General features: G+C 38.4%; 1 protein-coding gene across 1 annotated transcript in view; it reads left to right on the top strand.

Moving 5' to 3' along the window:
* The first annotated feature begins 581 nt into the window (after positions 1–581).
* Positions 582–27,180, top strand: part of DMXL1 (Dmx like 1) — an 80,694-nt gene continuing 54,095 nt past the window's right edge. Inside the window, exons 1-12 of the mRNA XM_032212789.1 lie at positions 582–994; positions 9,540–9,665; positions 11,587–11,661; positions 13,219–13,297; positions 14,427–14,553; positions 18,777–18,843; positions 20,709–20,884; positions 23,132–23,318; positions 23,531–23,696; positions 25,206–25,418; positions 25,944–26,197; positions 26,290–26,944. Coding sequence (XP_032068680.1) covers positions 908–994; positions 9,540–9,665; positions 11,587–11,661; positions 13,219–13,297; positions 14,427–14,553; positions 18,777–18,843; positions 20,709–20,884; positions 23,132–23,318; positions 23,531–23,696; positions 25,206–25,418; positions 25,944–26,197; positions 26,290–26,944 — 2,212 coding nt within the window. The 5' untranslated portion in view covers positions 582–907. The remainder of the gene's footprint in view (positions 995–9,539; positions 9,666–11,586; positions 11,662–13,218; positions 13,298–14,426; positions 14,554–18,776; positions 18,844–20,708; positions 20,885–23,131; positions 23,319–23,530; positions 23,697–25,205; positions 25,419–25,943; positions 26,198–26,289; positions 26,945–27,180) is intronic.

The following is a 27,180-nucleotide window of genomic DNA, read 5'->3' as shown; positions in this document are numbered from 1 at the left end:
TTTCAGTAATGTAGCAAACTTAACATAACCCATCTGCCAGTCCCAACTAACGGAACACTCTATCCGCAAACATAAGGTCCACTGAACTAAGGGGCTTATTTCTACGTAAATACATATAGGACTTGAATATAGGAGGAAGAGAATCCAATTTGTTTTCACATTATGTCTTCCTGGGTCGTTTGCTCTGAACATTGCAACTTTATCGAAATGTAATAGTTCTCACGCTGCACGGAAGTAAACTAGCACCGCTATTGTCACATATTTTTTATCCACTTCACGCGCCTTAATCTGATATTTATCCTAGAGAAGCACAAACGTATCAACGCAGATGCAATAGAGCTTTCTTGCCACCTTCATCGGCGGCCGAGAGCTGTCGTAAAATATCGCCGCGTGTCAACACTACGCATGCTTCCGAGCCCATACCCCCGTCTTTCAAAAGAGCGCATGCGTGTGTCCGCTGTCATCCAACCTAGTGCTGTTTATGTTAGAGCGCATGCGTGTGTCCGCTGTCATCCAACCTAGTGCTGTTTATATTAGAGAAAGGGAAAACAAAAAAAATGTTCGTCGTTTAGGGGAGAGACGTCATTGTTTCATTGATCTCGCGATGTTTCCTCGCATTATGAGCTTTCGGCGCAGGCTCTCGGATTGAGGCTGTCGGAGGAAGGCGTCTTGAGGCGGAAGGAGAGCTCGCCTGCGTGATTAGCCAGAAAGAAGCTCTCGGTCTGCCCATGGCGGGGAGGAGCCTGTGAGGAGGCCCGCCCCACACTATGTCCGCCCGTCACCTCCTCCTCCGGCTCCTGAGAGACTGATCAGCGGCCGAGCAGCTCACAGAGCATCGGCGGTGGGCTCAGACGGCTGCGTGGCCGGCCGGCCGGTCGGTCTAGAGCGGAAAAAGGACGGTTCCGCTATGAACCTGCACCAGGTGCTAACGGGGGCTGTCAACCCCGGGGACAACTGCTTCTCCGTGGGGAACGTCGACGGCCACCCTTTCACGGTGAGTCTGCCTCACTGTCGGGGCCGGTTAACGGATTCCTCCTGCGTCCTCTCCCCGGCTCCTGGCTGGGTTTGGCCTCAACCTCAGCGCGGAGCCGGATGTCGTTGGCGGGTGGTTCAGCAGGTGCCTTATTAACCTGCGCGCGACCTGTCCGCACAGCGTCGGTGTCGGCGCCCATGTTAGTTTTAAAAACGGGGGTGGGTGGTAGATGAATCCTGTCCTTTCTGAACTAAGAAAAGGGGCTAGTTTGGGAAGGCTTTATTAATCCTTTGGTTTCCTCCTCCGTCTTCCTTTCTCTTGTCAGTATTTTTGCTCCTATTCATCCTGAATTCGCCTTTACCAAAGAAATAATGTAACAACTGAATTGTATTCCTCCCTCATTCCACCCCTCAGCGACTAATTTAAATATATGAAACATGAATATCAGAGTGAAGAGGAGGAAGAGGTGCTAGAATTCAAGCTTTTGTTTTTAGCTTCCTTATAGTCAGAAAGGGGAAGGCTTATTTGTTCGTACTTCATTTTCTGGGTTCACATGACTCCCTTTTGGATTATAAACAAACAACCGGCTTTGTAACCTTCTGACTGGTTATGGGAATACTAGGTTAAATTATCTGACTAGTTTGTGAAAATCTAGCTACATTCACAGTATGCTTAAGCCCCAAGCCTTGGTTAAGGAACAGTAGTAGGGTTTCCTGCCTAAGCAAGGGGTTGGACTAGAAGACTTCTGAGGTCCCTACCAAGTCTGTTATTCTATAATCATCTATAATGTCCAACCCAGTAAATCATATTACTGCTTAACATACTGATCTGATCTCACACAGTATGTTTCCCACTGCAATCTCTAATCCCAATTCCATTGTAATCTAGCACAGTGCATTGAATATGAGAATTCTTGCATCTTGCGAATACAATGTGTCTCTGTTGACCCCAATTATTTTATTTCGGTCTGACTTTGTATTCAAAGACTGACTTCTGGTTCTTCATTAAATTTGTAATTTCTATTTATTTATAACTCATATTTATAGCTCATGAAAGTCCTTGAGCTGACTCTAGGTGTTAAACAGAATTAAAAACAAATAATATCAAATGTGAAATAGAATAAATGTCTTTTAAAAGCTTTTACAAATGGAGCCTACCAGTGGTGGGTTTCTATTTTTTTTATTACCAGTGCATACGTGTGAGGCTTCTGTGCATGTGCAGAAGGTTCTCTGCATGCGCAGAAGCGTCCGGGCAGGTGGGTAGAACCTCCTGCTGCCACCACTACTAGTTCGCCCGAACCCGGCTGAACCGGGAGCAACCCACCTCTGGAGCCCACATCTGTCAGTATTGTGAGGTGGTCCAAACAAGAAGCATAACCAGAGTACTAGTTCTACTGTATTGTAAGAATACATTAACAGATTGTTGCCAATCTGAAAGTACATTTATCCCCCGTTACCTTTATAGCCTAAGAAACTATGAAAAATTATTTCTGAGATGTTTGCCATAGCCACATTCTTTTTGCTGGCTAATCCACTGCTTATCTGACCATTGGCCCTGGATATGAGTCTTCCCCCTGCCTTCCAATGTCATTACCACATGCCATTACAAATTGTAATTTAATTCAAAGCTTGGGGAAAAACTCAGTTTCAAAATATATTTAAGGAGAAATGTGCCATTTAAACTGGGGCAATGCTGATTCAAAGGCAAGTGTCATGACACAACCAACATCTCCCATGTTCCATAAAATGATATTGCTTCTTGGATGAGAATCGAAGTATGCTGAGTCTGATTTTCAGAATAGTCAGAAATAATGGGAGAATAATGTTCCCTAAGATAACTAGGCCTTAAGTTAAAGGACTTTGTATATAAGAATCAACTATTTGAATAACACCCATAAGCCTACTGGTAGCCACTGCACTTTTTGCAGGGGAGGTGTTACAAAAATGTACCATTTATTCTGAACTAATGGTCTTAAAGGACAGCACAAAATCATGTATCATCTGTACAGTATATACTAATCTCACTGAAGAATTGTGGAATTGGAATTTATTAGGGTGTTATTTGTTTGGTGACGAATAGACATGGCTACTAAAACTATACTTTCAGTGTTTCTTACAAAAGATTTCATTTAAAAGTCTTAATTTGCTGCTTTGTGAAATTATATCCATTAGTGAAATAATTCATTAGCAATGCAAGAATATTGCTTATATAGGATATACAGCAAATATTTTGGTATGTTACATTAAACATTGGCTATGTGGAAAGAATAACTGTTGTAATTATTCCTCTTAGAGTAAAATTAGATGGTAGCAGCCATTATATGTTAATTCCCATTTATCTCTACATTTTATATATATTACTATATATAGGAATTGAAAGTGGGACCTTGTGCATTGGAAAGTGTATTAAGAATGCTCTATCAGGTTTTTTATTGTGACATCATCTTGCATTTTTCAAGCAGAGAAGAACCTGACAGACCTTGAAGAACCAGAATTTTACAAGCTAAGCATATGTATTGTTTACCAAATAATCCAAGAATATTTAATGTCAACAATGATAGTTGATGAGAATACAAGGAAGCTTTTACCTCAGAAATCACATTCTTGTTTCAGGTTCCTTGGAAGGCATTCTCTTATTGTAGATGGAGGTTCTATTGTCTCTTTCTATTTTCTTCATTCTGATAAATTTCTAACAGTACACCCCAAAAAATGGAATATTGCAAGGCAAGATAATAGATTTAACACTTCAATAAGATAATCAAATCAAGGAAGATGAGGAAGGTGGTAAATTCAGTATACCGTATATACTCGAGTATAAGCCGACCCGAATATAAGCCGAGGCACCTAATTTTACCCCAAAAAGCTGGAAAAGTTATTGACTCGAGTATAAGCCTAGGGTGGGAAATGCAGCAGCTACCGGTAAATTTCAAAAATAAAAATAGATACCAATAATGTTTTTGAATAAATAAATATTATTTATTTATAAATAAATAACTAGCTCTGTAAGTGGAAAAGTGGGTCAATAAAAACAATATGGTATCAACAATAACTTTAAATGTACAAAAACCTTAGCTCATTCAGCAACCAAGCTAAAACATAAGAGTTAAAATCCTTCAAAACTGGATTCCTCCTCATCATCTGTATGTCCAAACAGAGCTTCAGCATTAGCTAGTGTGAGGTTATCAGCATAGACATTGTCATCATCACTGAGTTCGCAGTCATCACCATCAGAGCTGTCGTTCTCCCACCCTCATACACTCCTTCTTTCTTTCTCTCTTCCCTCCTCTGGATTCAATGGGATTTTTAGAAAATCCACACTCCTGTGCACACACTTCTTCTTTCTTTCTTTCTTCCCTCCTCTGGATTCAATGGGGTTTAGGAAATCTCCCACCCTCATACACTCCTTCTTTCTTTCTCTCTTCCCTCCTCTGGATTCAATGGGATTTTTAGAAAATCCACACTCCTGTGCACACACTTCTTTCTTTCTTTCTTCCCTCCTCTGGATTCAATGGGGTTTAGGAAATCTCCCACCCTCATACACTCCTTCTTTCTTTCTCTCTTCCCTCCTCTGGATTCAATGGGATTTTTAGAAAATCCACACTCCTGTGCACACACTTCTTCTTTCTTTCTTTCTTCCCTCCTCTGGATTCAATGGGGTTTAGGAAATCTCCCACCCTCATACACTCCTTCTTTCTTTCTCTCTTCCCTCCTCTGGATTCAATGGGATTTTTAGAAAATCCACACTCCTGTGCACACACTCCCTCTTTCTTTCTCTCTTCTTTATAGCTAAATTTGATACCATTAAAAATTAAATAGGATTAAAATCTGTGGTTTATAATTTACCAGTTGTGTCCACCCCATTCCTTTCACCAGCGTTAGCCCGCTGCACCAAGGGGGACACGTAAGAGGAAGGGGAAAATACAAGAGTGCACGTGGCAACCTCGACGTCTAAGTGGGCAAGTTCACAGCATGCGCGCCTGCACGTCTGAGACAGGGCATAAAAAGGGGAAAAAAGGCTGATTGGACCCAGCTCTGTTTGGGGCGCAGGCGTGGCGCGGCAGCAGTTTTTCAGGCTGCTCCCAGATGGGATTGTAAACCCCTTCTACACCCTGGCTCCTCCTCTTCCAGAGTTCAGGCTCTCTTTCTTTCTTTCTTTTTTTCTTTCTTTGAAAGAGAAGCCCAAATTAGCCAAAGGGGGGAAAGCGAGCGAGCAAGGGACCCCAGGAAACTAGACTCGCTTGGCTGGACTACGTACGCTCCTTGGCTTAGTTGCTTTCCACGCGCCTGTTAATATATTCAAGGAAACAAACCGCGGCAGTTTTCCCCAAGGGCAATGCCGAAGAGCAGAGCCCGGAGAAAAACCAAGGAAGTCACGGAGGGCATTTGCCACTTTCTCTAGAAGGTGATACGAGCTTCCCTTTCGAATGGGAAGGGACGGGGGGGTTGGCTGGGCTCTTCCCAGCAGGAAAGGGGGTTGTTTGAAACATTGGGACCGGGGGAGGGGTTGGTTTTGTTTTGTTTTGAAAGGAAATCTCAACCTGTTACAATCGTCCTTCCCAAATGAGCCGAGGAGGACAGCGGTGAAAAGTTTTCTCCAACATTTAGGGGAAAGTCGCGAGCAGCATTGCCCTCACAACTGAGGGGAAAAAACCTGCCCTCTTCCCCTTCCAGGTTTTCTTTAAAAGCAGGCAGCGCTCCTTGGCCGCAGGGCTTCACAGGGACCCTTTCCCCCTCCCACTGCTTCGCTCGCTCGCTCGCTTTCCCCCCTTTGGCTAATACAATCCCCCTCCCTTCCCATCTGGGAGCAGCCTGAAAAAACTGCTGGCAGGTATGCGGTTCCTAGGTCAGCGGCCCCAAGGAAAGGAGAGGCTGAGCCACGGGAACGAAAAGAAAAAGGGAGGGGGGAAAAACCCGCCCTCTTCCCCTTCCAGGTTTTTTTTAAAAGCAGGCAGCGCTCCTTGGCCGCAGGGCTTCACAGGGACCCTTTCCCCCTCCCACTGCTTCGCTCGCTCGCTCGCTTTCCCCCCTTTGGCTAATACAATCCCCCTCCCTTCCCATCTGGGAGCAGCCTGAAAAAACTGCTGGCAGGTATGCGGTTCCTAGGTCAGCGGCCCCAAGGAAAGGAGAGGCTGAGCCACGGGAACGAAAAGAAAAAGGGAGGGGGGAAAAACCCGCCCTCTTCCCCTTCCAGGTTTTCTTTAAAAGCAGGCAGCGCTCCTTGGCCACAGGGCTTCACAGGGACCCTTTCCCCCTCCCACTGCTTCGCTCGCTCGCTCGCTCGCTTTCCCCCCTTTGGCTAATACAATCCCCCTCCCTTCCCATCTGGGAGCAGCCTGAAAAAACTGCTGGCAGGTATGCGGTTCCTAGGTCAGCGGTGCGTGGGATCAAACTAGGAAGAAACTGGAGGTGGGGGGGAGCAGTTTGAGAGACTATGGAGAATATGGACTTCAGAGGTGGACCAGAAAGAGGTCCCGACAAAGATCCGAGGCTGAATTCGGCAGTGTTTATGGATCAGGGTCAGCCCCACCAGCTGGCGACAGGAGAGCAGAGAGGAGCGGACGGAGCAGAAGCAGCCCCAGGGCTCCGCTGCCGCTCCCCGCATTTTCTGGACAGGGATCCCTTGGAGAGGGGATTCCTTCCTGCGAGACCCCGTCCACAAAATGCAGGGAGCGGCAGCGGAGCCCCGGGGCTGCTTCTGCTGCGTCCGCTGGACTGTGGGGCTTGGAAGGGGGCGGGAAGAGCGGCGGGGTGGCGGTGGCTGGCGGTGGCAGGCTGGTTCGCCTCCTCCTCCTCCAACAGGCAACAGCACTGCCGGATCCAGTTGTAGACTCGAGTATAAGCCGAGGCGGCTTTTTTCAGCCCAAAAAGTGGGCTGAAAAACTCGGCTTATACTCGAGTATATACGGTAGTCAACTATCGCCTCAACTGAGAATTACTATATGAATACTATATGTATCTTTAATGTAGAATTGGTCTAAATTGCGTTATAATGCTGAAGATCTCAATATTTTTTTAAATATAATAGTTTAAGAGGGCTAAATATACTGGAGATGTTCATATATCAGCACTACAGCAGTGACCTTGGCAGAAGCCTGGATTGGCGTATGGGGGCGGCCCTGGACTAAATTGCTCCTATGCTTCTTTCTCTGTATGCTGATCTTGGGGTGGTTTATAGTTTTCTGGAGCTCCAAGAGATGAAACACTAGCAATGTCTAGAGGAGTGTTGCAGAAAGACAAAGAATGAATCTGATCAAGCACAAATGAGAGCCTATATTCAGACATATATCAGCGCAATAAGGATGGCAAAACATTGCTATTTCTCCACTCTTATTGCATCTCTCTATAGCTGCCAAGCTATATAGCTTCCTCTTAAGGAAGAACCACTCCCGATTGAAGGAATAGGATCCATAGGAATATTTCCAGGACTGTTCTGAGGAATATTGCTGTCCAGCAGAGTTCCTCATATTCTCTCAAAGATTGGAATCTGATTGGTTAAGTTCTATTGAATTGCCAAGGAATAGTCTTGTAATATTAATTGGATTATGATTGTGTTATGCCCAAGAAAATGGAAAAGATACTTTGTCAGTCCAGCTACCTATTTATTAGATTTTGGCCACACCTGGGTTAGTAAAACAGCCAGAAAGTAACAACACAGTTCTTTTGACCCTGAGACAAGTGTGATCCCACCAGACTTAAAGGAAGTGGTGGTATTCTCCCTCCTCAAGAGGTCATGATTTTCTGTTGGAGAATTATCTGTCAGTTTTCAATCTTTCTGGTGAAGGTTAGTTAAAGACCTTTGTCAGAGCTAGGATGGGGTGGGGGTGCATCTATCCTAATGTTCCTTGAACTTTTGTCAGCTTTTGATGCTGTCTGACCACAGTAACCTTCTGACTGGTTATGGGAATCAGGAGTGCAAGGCACTATCCTTCAGTGATTCACCTCCCTTAGAAGTTAGTTCCAGTCAGAGGAGAAAGAAAGCCTTACTTGTGGGGTACCTTGTTTAGCTGCTCTTATTGCCACAATGTAATCCTTAAGTAGGGAGTTTACACCTCTGGCTGGTTTTGTTCATCATCTTCCAGTGATGATCTAGACATCTCTTTTGTAGTTTCATTTCCTAAGCCCTTCAGAAATCCAGGAAGCCCCATGGGATTGATGAATATGGTAAAGCCATATGAGTACAATCTGATTCAAGATTCCTGTCCATATCTATTCCAGGTGAAGTTTAAGCTCTCAAGTGAAACTGACCACCAGCTACCCAGGAAAAATCCCAATGTGCCTTTGAAGCCCATCAAAGGCCATTAATCACCTTGAATGGATTAAACAGGAGCATACCAATCCTAGGGCTAATGACTGTGGGGTCCCATGTCAAACTGTAGATCACATCATGACCACTGTAAGCTGAGGGCATTTACCAGTCCAGTATCTGAGTTTTTTAAAATATAAACAATACTCTACCTCAATGGTTAGACGAGACGTTGACATTTGAATATAGATCTTTTTGACATTTATAGTTTTTGGGATTCTACTAATGTATTTGAAATGTTAATTTGTATTGCTAGTACATGTATAATATACCATACAGTAAATAAATAAATAAACTGAACAGGAAGTCCTACTTCCCTGCAACACCTGAGCTGATCAGCTTAGGATAAACAATTACATGGCTATAATAATAATTGTTTATTGTTTGTTGATACCTTTGAGATTGCACATGATTCTTCTAGTGGTCTGGTTTTAGCTATTATAGGCCCAAATTTTAACTGAGGCCAAATTTTAGATCCATTTCTACTACATTGTAAATGTAGAAGAAAATAGTTTGATGTTTCTTTTTCTCTTCCTTATTAAGTGATTGAATCCAATGGCCTTTTCGACTGGCAAATAGGTATATTTAGAAAAATGTAGAACGTGTTATATGACATTTCTGACAGTTTAACATGGACTACTTTCAAGTCATATCATTTCTGAATATCTCCCTGAATTTTTAAGAACTTTTCAAATATATTATAAGCTTTGCCCTTATTGAAGGCATTTAGGAATCTTTTAAGGCTATCTCTGAAATGATGATCCAAGAGTCATTATGTTATGCAGTTTCATTTATAAGGACAAAACTAGTCATTCACTACCTCCTGATAATCATGTGATATGTAAAAGCCACAGGATGCTCAAATAGTTCCTCCCCCCTTGGTGGAGTCATAAATCTCCAAAGTGAAGGCATCTCTTATAAAACAGTTATATCTCAAGTTTGAGAGCTCATAAAAGGAAAGCTTATATGGTTCATAGATTATACATTTTCCCTTGGTGATTATATCTTAATGAAATTCATGAGATAAAAATTAAAGGTATTCTGGGAGGAAACATATAAAGTGACTATCCACATAGCATCTGAAAAACTTTTTTATTTATGTTAGTAGTAGATATTAAGGTAATATTCCTTTGCATTATAAACATGATTGAAAGTACATGTGTAGACTGGGTTATGGACACTAGATATTGTTCCTTTCTTTGGGCTATTAACAGAAAATAAAAATAACAATTATTTAGTCAATTTTCCTTTTTTCCTCCTGTAGGCTTATGCATCAGGATGTGACATAGTGATATTGGGGACAGATTTTGAAAGATTACAAATAATTCCTGGAGCAAAATATGGAAATATACAAGTGGGATGTGTAGATTGTTCCATGCAGCAAGGGAAGGTAAGTAGTAATGGTACTTAAGCTTTATTCTAATTTGCTATACAATATGATTATAATAATGACATATCAAATTCTGTACTTGCTGTTGGGAGTGATTCACATGGATCTATGCTTAAATAGATAAAAAGTCCATAAATATATACTTAATTAGACTTAAATGGAAATACATACTTAATACATAACAATTTCTTGCAGTTGAGCACTCAATTATATTTCTAGATTCAAATGTATTTATTAATAATTATGTTGAATAAATTTACTTTCTCTCCTCTCTTTCTCTCTCTCTCTCTCTCCCTCCCTCCCCCTCTCTCTCTCTCTCACACACATACACACACACTTCATGCAACATATATATGCTATATCAATCTGTGTGTGTCTGTGTATGCATTGATTTTTGTTCTAGAGAAGCTAGGAATATAGATATAGCAGTATACCGTGTTTCCCTGAAAATATGACCTGTCCCAAAAAGAAGGCCAACCCTGATTTTTGTGGTGGGCATAAATATACGCCCTCCCCTGAAAATAAGCACTAGTGAAGGGATGGGGTGGCCAGCAAAGGAGACAGTTTTTCCCTTCCCTAGCACCTCATGGAGGTTCAGCCGCTTAATGCCCACTGAGCCAGCTGCCGGCTTCCTCCCATTTCCTGCCGATCATTCTGGATTTGGGATTGCAGCACCAAAAACACATCCCCAAAAGGCTCAATCCTAAACCTTCAGCCTTACAATTCTAGGAGGGGCGTCTGTGCTGCGATCCCAAAGAAAGAATGTGGTGTGTGTGAGTGTGTGTGTGTGTGTGTGTGTGTGTGTGTGTGTGTGAGAGAGAGAGAGAGAGAGAGAGAGAGAGAGACTTTTTTTTAATGAGAAGTTGGAAGGTCTGCATTTCTGGTTTGTTTTTTTTTAACATGGTCGCACAGACTAATTTTCTTGACCTGAATGTGCAGCAGAGAACGGAACTGGAAAGCAGTTAGTGAAGGGATGTGGCTCCCCTGGGGAGGGAGGAGGGTTTGGGATGGGTAGCCTGGCTGAAGGGCCTTCAGGTAAGCCTGTATGGGGCCTTAGGGCAGCTCTGCAGCCCCTGCCTTGCTTCATCCTCCACCACCACCACCACTTTGCTTCATTCTTCTTTGCAACGTGCAGCCTCTCACAGTAACAAGAATTGCAGGCAATTCCCAGGATTGCCTGATTCTCAACCAGCCAGCTGCATGGTAAGAGGGAGCTTCCTGTCCACCTGAAAGAGAGGCTGGGTTGTATAAAGGGCTTTCCCCCTTTATACAAGACCCTCTCAAGCGCCAGGCTGCAGGCTTCACCCCAGAGAGCCTCAATTGGGGCCAAGCTCTTGGCATTGCGATAAGACTGTTCTTGAAGGGGGCGCGAGGCACGCGGGGCCTCCTGCTGCTTGTGCAGCCTCAAATCAGCTGTAAAAGCAGCTGCAATTCTTGCTGTCTCTTCTCCTCCTCTTGCTAGGCACGGCAGGGCTTCCTGTCCTTCACCCCCTTTATGGATGCAATTTGAGGGTGGCAGGTGGGGTGGGGGCATCTTGCCTGACTTCCAGCTCCATCACATTTTTCACCATTGACAGAGCTGTTGACGGAGCTGGAAGTCAGGTAAAATGTGCTTCTCGCTTCTCCCCCTCCCCACCTGCCACCCCCAAAATAGTAAGGCCAAGAGTTTATTTCGGGGTTCAAAAATATGAGACAGGGTCTTATTTTGGGGAAAACATGGTATTATTTGTCTTTATGTTGTATGCAACCCACAATCATACTGTTTGACTTGGACTGCCTTACAGATATTGTAAATAAATAATTATTTTATTGGCTGATATTTTTTCAGTCAACAGGACATGGTTGAATAAACTTCTGTGCCTTAATAATTCTATGAAATGGAGACTACAAAAACTCTGACTTAAATTGCAATTTGTTTTAGATTGCAGCTGCTTATGGAAATATAATTTGCATCTTTGAGCCAGTCAAACATCTAAAGCAGAAGAAGAATAATTATGTAAGTGATTCATCTTTTCTGTCATATTAATTAATTATACACACAATGTGATTTGCTTTGATTATTTCTGAAATGTAATAAAGTTTAAGTGGATTATTAACAATTACACAAATTTTCCTGAAATCATAATAGAGTGCATTGTACTTAAGACATTAAGAAAAACTATATTGTTGACTTAAGTTTAAATTTTTCATGGAATTTTTGGTAAGTTTAATTCATTTGATTGATTTTATCCAGCATTTGCACAGTTAACGGTTTTTAATAGCAACTAATGGCCTTCAGTCTTGAGGCTAGTTTTAGCTCCCATGTTTTAAATTTTTATCAACTATTAGACAAAGCACAAAGTATTATAGAAACTGTTGAATTAGCACCAGACTTTTGTAAAGTGTCTGAAAAAAGCCAGCTTTCTTTCCATGTACACCATAACTACCATACGGTGTACATTGCTGAGTGGCAATTTTTTTCCCTTTCTCTTCCTATAGTCCTGGAATTTCCAGAGAATTTTTAATCGAAGGATTAAGCTGCACAGATTACAAGTAGCATTCTAGGGAGTGGAAAGTTTAAGTCACATTTGGTTTGACTGCTTTATTTTTATATTAAGATGTCTGGATTTTTAGCCCTTTACTTATTCATTCCATAAAAGAATGGAAACTTTCAGGTGTCCTGAAAGTACAAATGATCTTGAAATACAAAGCACTGGAAGTTTGACTTATGCAACTGTAGTGTCTTTCATGGTACAATACTGATCACTGCTTTTCAATTACATTTCAAAATTAATTGACCACACGAGTTTCAGTGAATTTGCCTGAAAGACACTAAAACAAAATTCAGAGGGAGTTCTTCAGAGGGAGAAAAAAGAAATCAAAGCCACATATACTGAAAAGTAACATCTAAGATATAAAGATGAATCTTTCCCATGTTTATTCTTTAAAGCTAGATAATTGGAGGGAATGGACAAGCTAGTACTTATTTCCTGAAATGTTTTATACAAGCTTCTTATTTAAACATTTAAGGAAATAAGTACAGTTGGAATGAATAAATGACACATTGTCAAACAAAAGGAACATTGCAGCACAACCTTTCATGCTTCATACTGTAATAAAGTTTATTTAATTCAATATGACCTATTATAGTATGTGTGTGTGTGTGTGTATACATACATACATACATACATACATACATATACACATTACATACATATACATATATATATAGAATTATAATGATCAAACTTTGCTCCTAATACGGTTTGTTTTGTGGAATAGATTAATATGTTTGTGTGATACCTGTTACATCAATGGTCTATTGTGTTTGTCTTGTTAAACTTGGTTTTAGTGTTTTTCTTTCTATAATAACAGCTAACCAGATACATAGTTTTATTTCCATTTATGCTAAATGTTGTTTTAAAAAGGTACAAATGTTTCAAAACATTTTTTGCCATATCAGTATTCTGGTTTAATAAAAAAACAATTCTGTTAGATTTATTACAAATTTTTCATTTTCAACAGATTACATGCTATATTTAAGGATTTCACCTTGTGTTTTATGTGATTTTAGGGATTATTTTATCAATGGCAGAATTCAGATCAGATTTGCTTGGAACATGTTGTGCATAATTTAACCTGGGATCCCACAGGTAAGGAAAGATACTTCTTTCTTAGGTTTCACTCTGATCTAGTTTTATTTTAAACATTTCTAGTCACTTTTCAGTATATTTCCAGATGCTTTAAATTATCCAAGCAAGGCAAGAATATACACTCATAATACCCACACACATAGACATGCATATATGTATTCATAGCTTTTAATTGTTTACTTTTAGCTTACTTTCAACTTGAGATTTTCCCCCAGTTCTATAAATTAAAAAAGTTCTTCTAATATATAAAGCTATACAAAAGAAAAAGTTAAAATCTACAAGTTAAAAAATTACCAGAAGCAGTTTACTACTTTATGAAGTATGTGTTCATTTTCCATTATTCAAAGTTTTTAGTTCAGATCTATCTCACTTTCCTCACCTCTCTACATAAAGACTTTGATATTCCTTTTTTTGTCTTGTAAATTGATTGTTATATTTATTCATTTCAGCTTGGTGCTTTAATCACCAGAGTGTTATTTATTTAAATATTTTAAATGTTTATGATACTTTAGATTAGAAGATTGATTAAAGGAAAGAGACTATTAGGAATAGTTAAATGTATAGATTGCAAAAATATATCCATAAAATAAGTTGGTGTTTAAATTATTTTAATATATATTCGCTTATAGTGGCATCTTGTATACTATATATTGGAATTTTAGTATTACTATCAGTATTTCAATTTTGTAAGCATCCTTTCATTTTTATATTCATGTAAAGTAATCTTTTACTCATTGTTACACTGATTATAAGGCACCTAAAAATTAAATATAATTGAATGTGGTACAGTTAAAGCAGTCAAATGTCACAGAACCAACTTATCTTTTATTTTCTTCCAAATGGTGACCAATATAAATAGAGATTGACATTCACATTTCATGTAATTGATTACAGTCTACAATTCAAACATTTTTATGGGACAAAAAGGAATAATTTTTAAAGTGATGTTCATTTGCTAGGTTTTTTTTTTAATGTCTGTTTGTCTATCTAACTTTTATCTACTGTATGGTATTCTCCATGGTTTTATAGTACATACTTCAAATTTTTCATCTAAATATGTTGAATTCCATAATGGAATTTTTATCTGTTAAGCTAAACAAATCTGTGCTTTTTAATTTGAAAAATATAGGTTCTCGTCTATTGACTAGTTCAAGTTGTTTGCAGCTTTGGTCTAATGTCAGTTTTGAAAATCTGTCAGAAGATGAAAATCGTGAAAAAGCTGATACTCAGAACTGGAGAATCATCTGGCAGACCAAGTAATAAATATATAATTGCCTTACTGCCTTTAAAATATTGCCTTTAAAACATTATTATGTTTTTATATTTGATTTATAGTTTAGTACAGTGGTTCCCAAACCTTTTCAGTCCACCGCCCCCTTGGTGCTACAAACTGATCCTGAGTGCCCCCCATCCAGTGGTGGAATTCAATTTTTTTTACTACCGGTTCTGTGGGCATGGCTTGGTGGGTGTGGCTGGGGGGTCATGTCACTGGGTGGTTTGCACGACGGAAGGAAGATAGTAACAGTAAAATTCAAAACTGTAACAATTAATTGCACATTTATTCAAAATCTAATTTAAAAACCTTTTTAGTTAATGTTAATTCAACAAAAAAATTTGAACATGATCCAGTGATACCAAGTTTTCAAAGTCTGATAGTCGTTTATCAAGAACCTTAGTAACTAGTAACTAGTAACTTAGTAAACTCAGTAAAATTTAGTAACTACTTCACTGTTTTGTAAATTCTTAATGTGATGGATGGGTTTGATGAAGCGATACCAGTTTCCCAAGGTCTGGTTTTAAGTCACTTAGCAGGAGTCTTAAATCAGCACATTCAGGAACGTGGAGTCAATTTCTTTGCTTGGAGAGAACATTGAAGCCACATTCCACCAAATATGATGTTGGAAACGCAACAAGGAGCTTCTTAACCACTGTCCATTGTGCAGGATAGCGATCAGAAATTTCTTTCTGTAACCAAAACTCTTGCTACGATTTCTTAAACTTTGGCTTCAGTTCAATGTCATTTTACAGCTCTATGAGTTGTTCCTCCACTACCCCATCTTCCTCAGTATCTGAAAATGGATTTATCACCCAATCTGGAATTTCCATCAAAAAAAGATCCTGATATCACTCAGACATCTAAGTCTTAGAATGTCAGAGAAACAACTTTAGCTGGATAGTCACATCCCTGCAATAACATCATTGTAATTTTCAGTTTCATTAATTTCCACAATATCAACACTAGCTTTGCTACTAACCCCTTCCAAGCCCCTTCTGCATAGTCTTTAAAATTTGGTGGTCTAAATAGCAAAAACGGTTGACTCACTTCACACATCTAAGCAAAACTGAAGTACAATTATTTTTCCTTTTTTTAAAAAAAAATCTCAATTTTAAGATTTGTATTACTGTTTTCATCCAGTCCCCGTCCAAAAATGGCAAGAATCTCTGGTGTCATTTTTTTAAGCAACCATGAACAGATAATTGCTCTTACTTGCCTTAATATTATTGGCCAAGTTTCTTATTGGCTATGCTAACCAAGAGGTGCTCTGGTCATTGTTAACCCTGCTGCAAAATTTATGTGTGCACATATCCACACATACAAAGGCATACAATATAATCTTATCTCCTTCAGATTGCCAATTATTTTGCACGACACAGACATTCTGTCTTTAAATGCTTACGTGGTTTCAATGGCTAAACTGCTCACCGAACCAACTATTCAAAACTAGTAATTCCGCAAAGAGAGAGGATGGGAATGAGGATATTTAAAAAACTAAACACATATCCTAAAAGAAAATCCACCTGCGACCAGCATTGAATGGAGCTTTTATAAGCTTTAGATTAGAATAAATGAGCTGGAAGGGACCTTGGAGGTCTTCTGGTCCAGCCCCCCTGTTCAAGCAGGAGAACCTATACCAGAGGTCTTCAAACTTGGCAACTTTAAGACTTGTGGACTTCAACTCCCAGAATTCTCCAGACAGCTATGGACTTCAACTCCCAGCTATGCTGGCTGGAGAATTGTGGGAGTTGAAGTCCACAAGTCTTAAAGTTGCCAAGTGTGGGGACTCCTGTAATATATACATATAGTATACTATACCTATATCAAAGAAAGCTCCCGTGAGTTGAACACCCGTATTTCCAAGGCTAGCAACGGAAGATTGCAATGCGAGCTCCCTCCTGCTAGTAATCAAAACCTCCCTAACCAAAATCCACACCACCAAAAGGGAGCGACCGCACTTCTGCTCATCATTCCCCCCAGTTACTTTTACCCAGCAGCGTCTCCATGCAAAGGAAAAGGATGGCACGAAATATGTGACCGTTTTTTAAACCAGTGGTAAAGAGCTCTCTCTCAATTAGAATTCGATTGGTGGGGTTTCCCTCCCCCCCAACAATACTGTGGATGATCTCCCTGCCCAACCAACCGTTTTTTAAAAAAACTTTTCATAAGCCAAGCCAGTTGCTTAAGATGCCGGCAGTGTTGGGCAGGCGATTGAAGTGGTGCGCGTCCCTCTCTTGGGAGGAAGGCGGTGATTAGAGGGGAGGGTGGTGACATTGCTTAAAGGGAAACCTGCAGCTATTTCCAGGTTTGTTTGGGTAATTTCGTCCTTGTGCCTGCACCAATGGGCTTTAAACAGTCCTGCTCGGCAAGTTTCTCCTTTCCATCTGAGAATTAGCTAAGGGGAAGCTACCAACCTAGGGGCGACGCCCTCTGCAGCCAACACAATACACAATCTTTTTTCCGCGCCCCCCCTGCTGCCCCCCCTTGCTTCTTAGTGCCCCCCTGTCATCCATCCGCCCCAAGGGGGCAGCACCGCCCACTTTGGAACCACTGGTTTAGTGTAAGATAGTATGTGTTGCATTTTAGAAAATACAGTGAAAAACTACATTTTATCTTTTAACCTGTAATACTAATAGTTTAGCCTTTGTAATATCTCCAAATACATGTATAAAACATTTTTACAGTAATATAAAGCAGTGAATTACAACAACAGTAACAACAACAGTAATGATGATGATGATAACGATACAAAATATCCATTAGAAATTTGGGGATGGGTAAGGAAGAAAGCCCTAAGAGAATCTATTGATCCAACATACTTTACAAGAATACAAAGGACAAGATAAAAAGGTTCAACAAGTAACTCAAGATATTACAGTAGGAATCTTTAAACTTTCAAGGAAGAAGAATATTCCAGAGTATAATCTTGGCATAAGCAGGAAGACCTCACAATTTTTGCAGTTGTTTGAGTTTTGTAACAGCAGAAACAGATGATCAAAATGCAGCCTATCCCAGTCTAGATTTATAAATAAATAAACCCAAATGTCACCAGCATTTTGATAACCATTATTTGCAAAAGACCTGACATTTTGTACTGATAGCTTCACATAAATATTAAAAACCATCAGAAACTAAGTAATGTCTTCTGTCAACCCACATTATGCTATGGCTGTCAAGATACAGACATACAGTTATTCAGTATTTATATTTTCTCTGACGATACTGGAAGTAGGAGTTGGACTACTGTAACATAGCTCCAATCTTTGACAAATAGAGATGGTCCAGGAGAATATAATGGCTAAGTATCAGAAGGTGCTGAGAGATTAATACAATCACATTCCCTCTGTGTTGTTCCTGCAAGAAGTCATCTGTTATGCCAGCCAAAGCTGATTCTATTTCCAAACAATTCATGAACTGAGTCTGAAAAGACTTGAGATAATCTCTTAACTTGCAAGAACATTTGCCAGTATAGATACTGTTCTTAAGAATGTTTTCTTTAAAAGCTGCTGTTTTGTGACTGAGAGATGATTGAAATAATTGGTTACAGAGAGACTATCTTCAACATTATACAGGTCATTGCATCCCTTATAGCTGGCAGGAGGGCTTCATCACAATGTTTTCAATCCTCTCCGACTCCACCTGATTCAGATAGTGTTCATTTAGTGATTGCCTGATTTAGTGACTTTTCACAGTAAAAACAATGATGAAAAAGTAACTTTCTAATCAATCCTTGCTTTTATGATTGTTACAAATCTATAAAGCAAAAGAAAGCTGAAATAAGATGATAAGCATAGTCACACTTAACAACACTTTATTTAACAACCAAGTTGCCTTTCCCAATTGTCGCTAAATAAGGACTACCTATAAACTGTCTTTGGTTTGCTAAAATAAGCAAGATGCACCCAAGATATATGGGTGGATGAAATTGATTATAGATTGATCTGTGATGGTCTCATGATGAGTCAAAAGGCCATGTGGTAGGCTAGATCATAATTCTAGTTATGTTGTCCACATATTCAGACATCAAAATATGAAAGAAATTCCTTCAAAGTAGATTAGTTTGACATTTAAGTATGTCCGAATTAGAAGCAGTATTTATGCTGATGGGAAAAATGATTATATCCAAAAAGTGTCTTAACAAATTTGTCACAACAAATTATTAAGCTTTTTAAATCTCAATTATCATGCTTTCCCTTTTTATAGAACCGCTTCTCAAGTTCATCTAATGATGTTTTCACCAGATGGAGAATTTTTTGCTACTGCAGGAAAGGTATGATGTACTTTATTTTTCATTTCAATTTGTATCAACTTTTTGTGTAGGACATCAATATTTTGAAATAGCAATAATAATAATAATAATAATAATAATAATAATAATAATAATAATAATAATAATAATGGTGGAAATACAATCAAGGCCATAAATACCTGGGCAATACCAGTTATAAGATACACAGCTGGTATAGTTAACTGGACACAAGCTGATTTGGATCTTTTGGACCGAAAAACCAGGAAACTAATGACAATGCACTACAGTTTACATCCACGTGGTGATACTGATAGACTATATCTGCCCCGAAAATCAGGTGGCAGAGGATTATTACAAGTGAAGGAAACAGTTGAAGAAGAAAAACATGCACTGGCTGATTATTTAAAAGAAAGTCAAGAACATCTATTAATCGAAGTAAAGAACAAAAATCTACTGAAGGCCCAACAGACAAAACAAGAATACAGAAAAGATGTGATAAAATCAAGAATGGAGAGTTGGCAGAACAAAGCACTGCATGGCCAATTTCTGGAAAAAATAAAAGATAAAGTGGACAGTGAACAAACTTGGTTATGGTTAACAACAGGTACATTAAAGAAAGAAACAGAGTCACTAATCCTGGCTGCGCAAGAACAAGCTATCCGCACAAATGCCATTAAGGCCAAAATCGAAAAATCCTCTGATGATGCCAAATGCAGACTTTGCAAAGAAGCTGATGAAACTGTTGATCACATACTCAGTTGCTGTAAAAAAAATCGCGCAGACTGATTATAAATTGCGGCACAATTCAGTAGCACAAATGATCCATTGGAATTTGTGCAAAAATTATAATATTAAAACAGCAACAAACTGGTGGGAACATCAGCCTGAAAAAGCCACCGAAAATCAGATGGTCAAGATCTTGTGGGATTTCCGTATACAAACCGACAAAATACTAGCGCATAATACACCAGACATCACATTGGTTGAGAAAAATAAGGTCACAATCATAGACATCGCAATACCAGGTGATAGCAGGGTCGCCGGGAAGGAACATGAAAAAATCGCAAGATACCAGGACTTAAAAATCGAAATTCAACGACACAAACCAGCAGTGGTAATTCCAGTGGTAATTGGCACACTGGGTGCTATTCCAAAAGCACTGGAATTACATTTAAAACAGTTAAAAATTGACAAAATCACCATCAGTCAAATGCAAAAAGCAGCACTGCTAGGATCTGCACGCATATTACGAAAATACGTTACAACGTTCTAGGCCCCTGAGTTAGGCCCGACTAGTAACCAATGCCAAATCCGTCGAAACAACTGGCCGCTGTGATACAATTGTATAATAATAATAATAATGGCAAATGATTTTAGTATTAATATATTTAAAGCTTTAGCTGGCAATAAAGTAGCAGAAAAAATAAATCAATTGAGGACCACTACAGATTTTGTCCATGTGTGTGTGTGTGTATATAAATGCATAACATACGTACATAATATATGTAATATGTATACATGTACACGTGCATTCACTTTGCTTGTGGGAAGTTGAAAGTTGTTTCTTAACAACCCACAATCCCTACTTAACAGCAAGGGGGATTCAGGTATGTGATTAAATGATTTTGTGCTTACAGTTGAATTGCTTAGCAATAGAAATTCCAGTTCCAATTACTATACTTAAATGTGGATTATTTATCTAAGTAATTCCTTGTCATTTTCCCTTCATAAATAGGAATGTTACTGAATTGAACTACAGACTAATTCATGTTATAAAAAATAAGTGAATTTATGACTGTTACAATTGAAAAAAATCTTCTGTAGAAGCTACAGATGTATGCATGTATGCATGTATATGTATGAATTATTTATTCATTATTGTACAGGATGACTGTCTTGTAAAGGTGTGGTATAACACTGATTGCTGGAAATCAGTAATTGCATCACAACATACAACACCAGAAAGCAAAATGGAGGAACTCAGTTTTTCATTTATTTATCTGATTCATCCTCGATCTGTCGACGGTTTTTCATGGCGAAAAACAAGCAACTATATGCCACGGTAAGAATAGCTACAAACTAAATAACATTCAATAAATAAAAGTTTTGATGTATATGGTTTATATATTGTAATTTATATTCTGTCTAGCATATGAACCTGTGCACATGAACATTACTTATCAAACCTATGCACACAGGCACAAAGAACATTAAATTATTTCCTAGTAATAATAAATTTAAGCACCATAAAACTCATGGCTCACGAGGAGTCCTATACAAGCTTGCTGCTTTGGTTTAATTGCATCAGCAAAATTGCTTGGTGTCACCTCAGTCCAGACTAAGTAGAAGCTCCTAGGCAGAAGCTGCTCCTCAGTGCAGACTGAGTGGAAGCTCCAGTCCAGCTTCAAATATGTCAGGCACAACTCCAGAGCTTCCTATATATGAAAAAGTATCTTCCTCTTTAAAAAAAAGGTTTAATTAATTTCCATCTTCCCTCCAACAAAGGTTTAATCAACTTCTGTTGAGTTTCAGGACACACAAGTTACACAATAGTTGTTATTTTTGTAACTTTTTTCCCCACACACAGCATATGAGAAATTAAAGGGAACATTGATTGTAACCAATGTGATTTAATTATACATTTGAGATCAATTAATGTGAAACTTATTTTAATACCTTATAGTTTTCTTAGAATTACCAAAAATATATCCTGTTTCCCTGAAAATAACACTTCTGCAGATAATAAGCCCAATCAGACTTTTGAGCGCATGCACTAAAATAAGCAAATATTGCAACACAGCAGCAGCTGTGAGGTGACCACACTCACCACTTCCGGCACCTCAAAAATAATAAGACCTCCCCCAAAATAAGGCCAAGCGCTTATTTCAGGGGTCAAAAGAAAATAAGACCCTGTCTTTGACTTGCAGCTGGCCAATTAGTGACAGTTCAAAGTTACAACAGACCTCCTCAGGGCTACTTAGGATCCAGAATCAAAATTGTAACATTCCCCTGCAGTCACATGATGGCATTTTGAGAACTCGGCAATTGGCCCACATTCACAGCCATTTGCAGCATCCCACGGTCACGTGACTGTGCTTTACATTTTCCCCCCAGAAAAAATGTGAACAATAGTCTTGCTTAGCAACCGCAGCATTCGCTTAACAATCCTCATGATTATTTCAGTGATGGCCACAAAAATAGTCAAATTGGGCATAGCCATGTGCTGACCCATTTAATGACTGACATGACTTATGTTTGTAAGACATAATTGCAGATCAGTTTGGGTTGTAAGTGGAGGACTACCTATATAATTTTAATAGACAAGGTTATTGATAATATATGTAGTTAATGTGTTCACTAGTATTGGAAATATAATTTTAAATATAGAATATAACATTGGCTACAGAAGAAGCAACCTAAAACTCACTTTGTGTTCTTTACAATGAAGAATTTTGTTTTAGTTACTTTCAGTTCTACTCTCTTAAAAGATATTAAGGAACAGATGGTTCCCTAGAAAAGAATATATATTATTCAGTGTTGAACTGTGGAGTTCTTGGTGCTCTTTAAACTTGGTTGTTTGCTTACATACGTTTTATTACCTGACTGGGTTATATCAGCAATGCCAGTGAGTGTGAAGTTTACTCTCTGCCAATATATAGTAGATCGCCCTGCCAATTCCCGGATTAGGGTATTGCTTTCTGCCTGATTGTTTGTCTGGTGTCAATCCCTGTTCATCTGAACTTTTTCTTCTTAGCTTTTTTATTGGCATTTTTGAATGGTGTGCAAACCAGTTTATATATCCCTGTGAGTAGGTTATCTCATAATAAAACAACAACAGCAATAATAATAATTAACAGTGATACCCATTGTCATCAGGGCACTTAGTACCATGTTCAAGAATAGATAAAAAAATTGCAGCTTTCTGCAATAATGCCATCGGAACTGCAAAAAACTGTGCTACTCAGAACATCGTGCATTTTAAGGAGATACTTGGTTGATACTTAGGACGCTGGCAGCAACCCGTATCAACCATCAACACCAATTAATGATATTTGTGATACATTTTTAAATGTTTGGTTTTACTGAGTTTTATGTTTAATGAATAATAGAAATAATGATGATAATAATATTTAAAAAACTGCAACCCGGTATTAAAAATGTTTCCATGAGATTTTTAAGCATCTGTTGCCCAAAATAATGTAATTGAAATCAAAGTATGTGGTATTGCAATAATACTGAATAGAATTCAACAATCCTCTTTCTGAAATTTATATTTTCTTTTTGCTTTACTTGGCTTTCTTTCCTATAGTGGTGCTGTGTGTAATGTACTGCTGACCTGCTGCAAAGACAATATATGCCGTCTCTGGGCAGAAACTCTGTTGCCTAATGATAGCCTCTTATACGAAGATGGATATAACAATTGGCCTGAGCCAGTGAAATTAAATAACTTTAAGAGGAATGCTTCTAGCAAAGAAAGCATGAAAAATGCTTTAGAGGTAAGAAGTGACATCTACCAGATATTAATAATTGATAAGTTCTGATTTGAACATTTAGTTTGAAAATGAGTTTTTATCTGTATTTTTATGAAAGGTAGCTATCTAATCCTATTTAAATGTAATCAAGGGGCTTTTGTTTTCTACAGACGTGTAGAAAATGTTTTTCTTCATTTCATTATGTCATATGAACCATATATTCCTGGTCTCAACAGTTAAATCTAAAACCTTTCCGACGAGGAAGAAGAAGATCAATAGCACTTGCACATACTGGATACTTGCCCCATCAGCAAGACCCTCATGTAGTTCATCGAAACAACCCATTGCAGTCAAATGCACTTTGCCATTTCCATATTGCTGCCAGCATCAATCCAGCCACAGGTGATCAAAAATAAGCAAACTTAATTCTAGGATAAGTAGATTCAATTTAAATTTATCTCTATAAAGCATATTATACAATAATGTTTATAGATGCCAAAATTGTGCTGAAAAGAGGATATAATTTTAAAGTTGTAAAACCATTCAAAATGTTGCTTTGAAAATTCTTCCTACTGGTTCAGTAGTTATTAATAGTATTTATGATTGCATTTATTGTGAATTATTTTTATTGTGATTTTATGGATGTTTTTAGTTTCATATATTGCACGCTGCCTGAAGAGGAATTAATAAATATAAATGTGATTTGTAGCAATGATACCATAACATTCAGTAACTTGTTATAAATCTTCATACAGTTTCATATGAAGAATACTAACAATTTGGTTTTTAAGGTAATTAGTGTTAATTAGAGTCATTATAGCATTATCGTCTATTAAAAACCTAACCCAAAATGTGTAGATGTAAATATATCAGTATATTCTTTCTTTGCAAAATACTAAATGAAATTGTAAATTTTACATTGTTTGGCTTAATTAGATCCTTCTAAAAGCCCTCTAGAATGTTGCACCAGCAAATATGTGTAACATTAGTCCTATGTTTTCCCGAAAATAAGACAGGGTCTTATTTTCTTTTGACCCCCCCCCCAAAAATAAGTGCTTGGCCTTATTTTCGGGGAGGGCTTATTATTTTTGAGCTGTAGGAGGGCACAAGCATGGTCATCTCATGACTGCTGCTGCATTCAAATATTTTCAGGGAGAACTTATTTTCAAGGGAGGGCTTATTTTAGCGCATGTGCTCAAAAGCCTGATTGGGCTTATTATCGGGGGAGGGCTTATTTTCAGGGAAACAGGGTAATTAATTTATTTTTTAAAATAAATTATGTTTTATGTATTCTACTTCTAAAAATTCGAGGCAACTTAGTTCTGAGTATCCTGGTAAATTACTGATTATTAATCTGCTGCTAAAGAAAATTATCTGTCCTTTAATTCTGTATATGTCCTTTCTAAAGTAGTCTGTCTTGGTTCCACCACAAAACCGCATTCGACTAAAGCGCGCTCGACGAAACCGTGTAGCTGATGTCATCACAGGGCGACAACAGCGCAGAGACAGAAGCACGCTGTAAACGCTAAACCTAAAATTAACCCCTAAACCTAACCCCCCTAAACCTAATCCTAATCCTAAACCTAACCCTTAACCTAACACTAAACCTAACCCTAAACCTAACCCTTAACCTAACCCTAAACCTAATCCTAACCCTAACCCTTAACCTAACCCTAAACCTAACCCTAAACCTAACCCTTACCTTAACTTGAATCGGCTTGCTTTCAAAGCACTATTTAAAGCGCCCTTCTTTCTCCGCGCTCGCTGTTGTCACCCTGTTGATGACGTCAGTGACGCGGTTTAATCGGGGGCGCTTTAGTCAAGCGCGGTTTTGTCGTGCCACAGTCTGTCTAAAATGTAAAAATAATTTAAATGTGTATTTCTGAACAGAATGTGTATTTTTGTTTGCAGACATTCCCTTGCTCCCTTCTATCATGTCTCTGAGTCTTAATGAAAGTGAAGAAAAAAGTGGTCCTTTTGTAGTGCACTGGCTAAATAATAAAGAATTACATTTTACGCTATCAATGGAAGTTTTTTTACAACAGTTTAAAAGAAATTTTGAGCATATTTCCTCAGAAGCCAGCACTGAAGAACCTAATCAGATGACTTTCAGATCTGATGAAGGTAAAATGCATAATGTTATCTTCTCTCATTGTTTTCAGGCTTCATGGAATAATGAATCGATTCATGTACACTGCCTATTTTAGAATGTGGAAATATTTTTTGTGTTTTACATAGTCTTATGACCTTGGGAGTATAAACATTTATGAATTATTCATTTATAGAACTTATAGGGATGCTTATAAAATGAGCCTAGGCATTTTTTGGCTCTCCTGAAAATGTTAGGATTCTGGTCATATAGTAAAAGCAAATGAGATGGTTCTTAGAAGAGGTGGAAATTGTTAACGAATACAGTTATGAATAAAAATTCAATAGAGTTCCTACATAGCATGTCTCTTTGTGCAAACAAATACTAGCCTAACAAAGGATTTTATGAATGAAATGTAACTTTTTAAATTATATAGTTATTTCTGGAGATGTCTTTCACTGGATTGTTTCAGAGAAGCTGAAAAAACGTCTTTTACCCTAAGATTTAAGTATGTTTTTATATATAGAGATCTATTCACTTTTTAAATATAATTCTACTAGAAACTGATGACAGTAAAGAAGAACAGAGAAGAAATCAAGAACAGAAAGAATTTCCTGGTGAAAAACCTGTTTTAAATTCAAGCTCCATTCCCTTGTCTTCAGCTGTTATTGATCATGAAATTGAAATACAACTAACTGAATGGAATAAAAATGCAGATATGCTATTTAGTATTCATCCAATGGATGGATCATTGCTCGTATGGCATGTCGATTGGCTAGATGAATACCAACCAGGCATGTTTCGTCAAGTACAGGTACTACAAATTTCCAGGTACTATGTATTTAAAAATGTAATTGTTTTGGAAGCTTGACTTGATTCTGAACTTTTTGTCTCTCTCCTTTTTAGGTGTCATTTGTTTCAAGGATTCCTGTTGCCTTTCCTACTGGTGATGCAAATTCACTTTGCAGAAGTATAGTGATGTATGCTTGTACAAAAAATGTTGACCTTGCTCTTCAGCAAGGCAAACAAAAACCTACTAGCCTTGGTCGCTCCTGCTCTATGTTAATTTCTTCAGGTCATAGCAAATTGCCCAACAATGTAAAACTAAGCATCTTCACCCCAAATGTTATGATGATTTCCAAGCATGCAGATGGATCGCTAAACCAATGGCTAGTCAGCTTTGCAGAGGAATCTGCTTTTTCAAATGTTCTCAGTATTTGCCACAAATCACGATACTGTGGACATCGTTTCCACCTTAATGACTTGGCTTGCCATTCAGTACTTCCATTGCTACTCACAACCTCTCATCACAATGCAGTGAGGATACCAGTTCTTGATAGCACAGAAGAGGCATCTCCAGAACATCAAAATAAAAGTTCTGCCTGCAAATCTCAGGATCTTACTGCTGTTTACAGTGAACTTATCCTCTGGAGAGTTGATCCAGTTGGCCCACTGTCTTTTTCTGGTGGAGTTTCTGAGCTTGCAAGAATAAATTCTCTTCATGTATCTGCTTTTTCAAATGTGGCATGGTTGCCTTGCCTCATACCTAGTTACTGCTTAGGTACGTTTTTTCCTTATAATTGATATATATAGATTATAGAAAACATACTATGATTGGACAACATTTACAAGAAATTCTTGGGGATTCTTACATAATACCTCTCAGCAACTCCTTTAAACTGCCTCTCTGAAGCATGTTTAGATATGTACAAACACATAGCCTTTATTAAGCTCTTCATATCTAAAAAAAAAAGCTTAGGATGAAGACATTGGAATTCTTTTTGTTAAGAGTTATAT

Source organism: Thamnophis elegans, chromosome 3, assembly GCF_009769535.1.
Source record: "Thamnophis elegans isolate rThaEle1 chromosome 3, rThaEle1.pri, whole genome shotgun sequence".
NCBI lineage: Eukaryota > Metazoa > Chordata > Lepidosauria > Squamata > Colubridae > Thamnophis > Thamnophis elegans.
The sequence above is the reverse complement of the archived record's forward strand: the minus strand, read 5'-3'. Positions and strand labels throughout refer to the sequence as shown.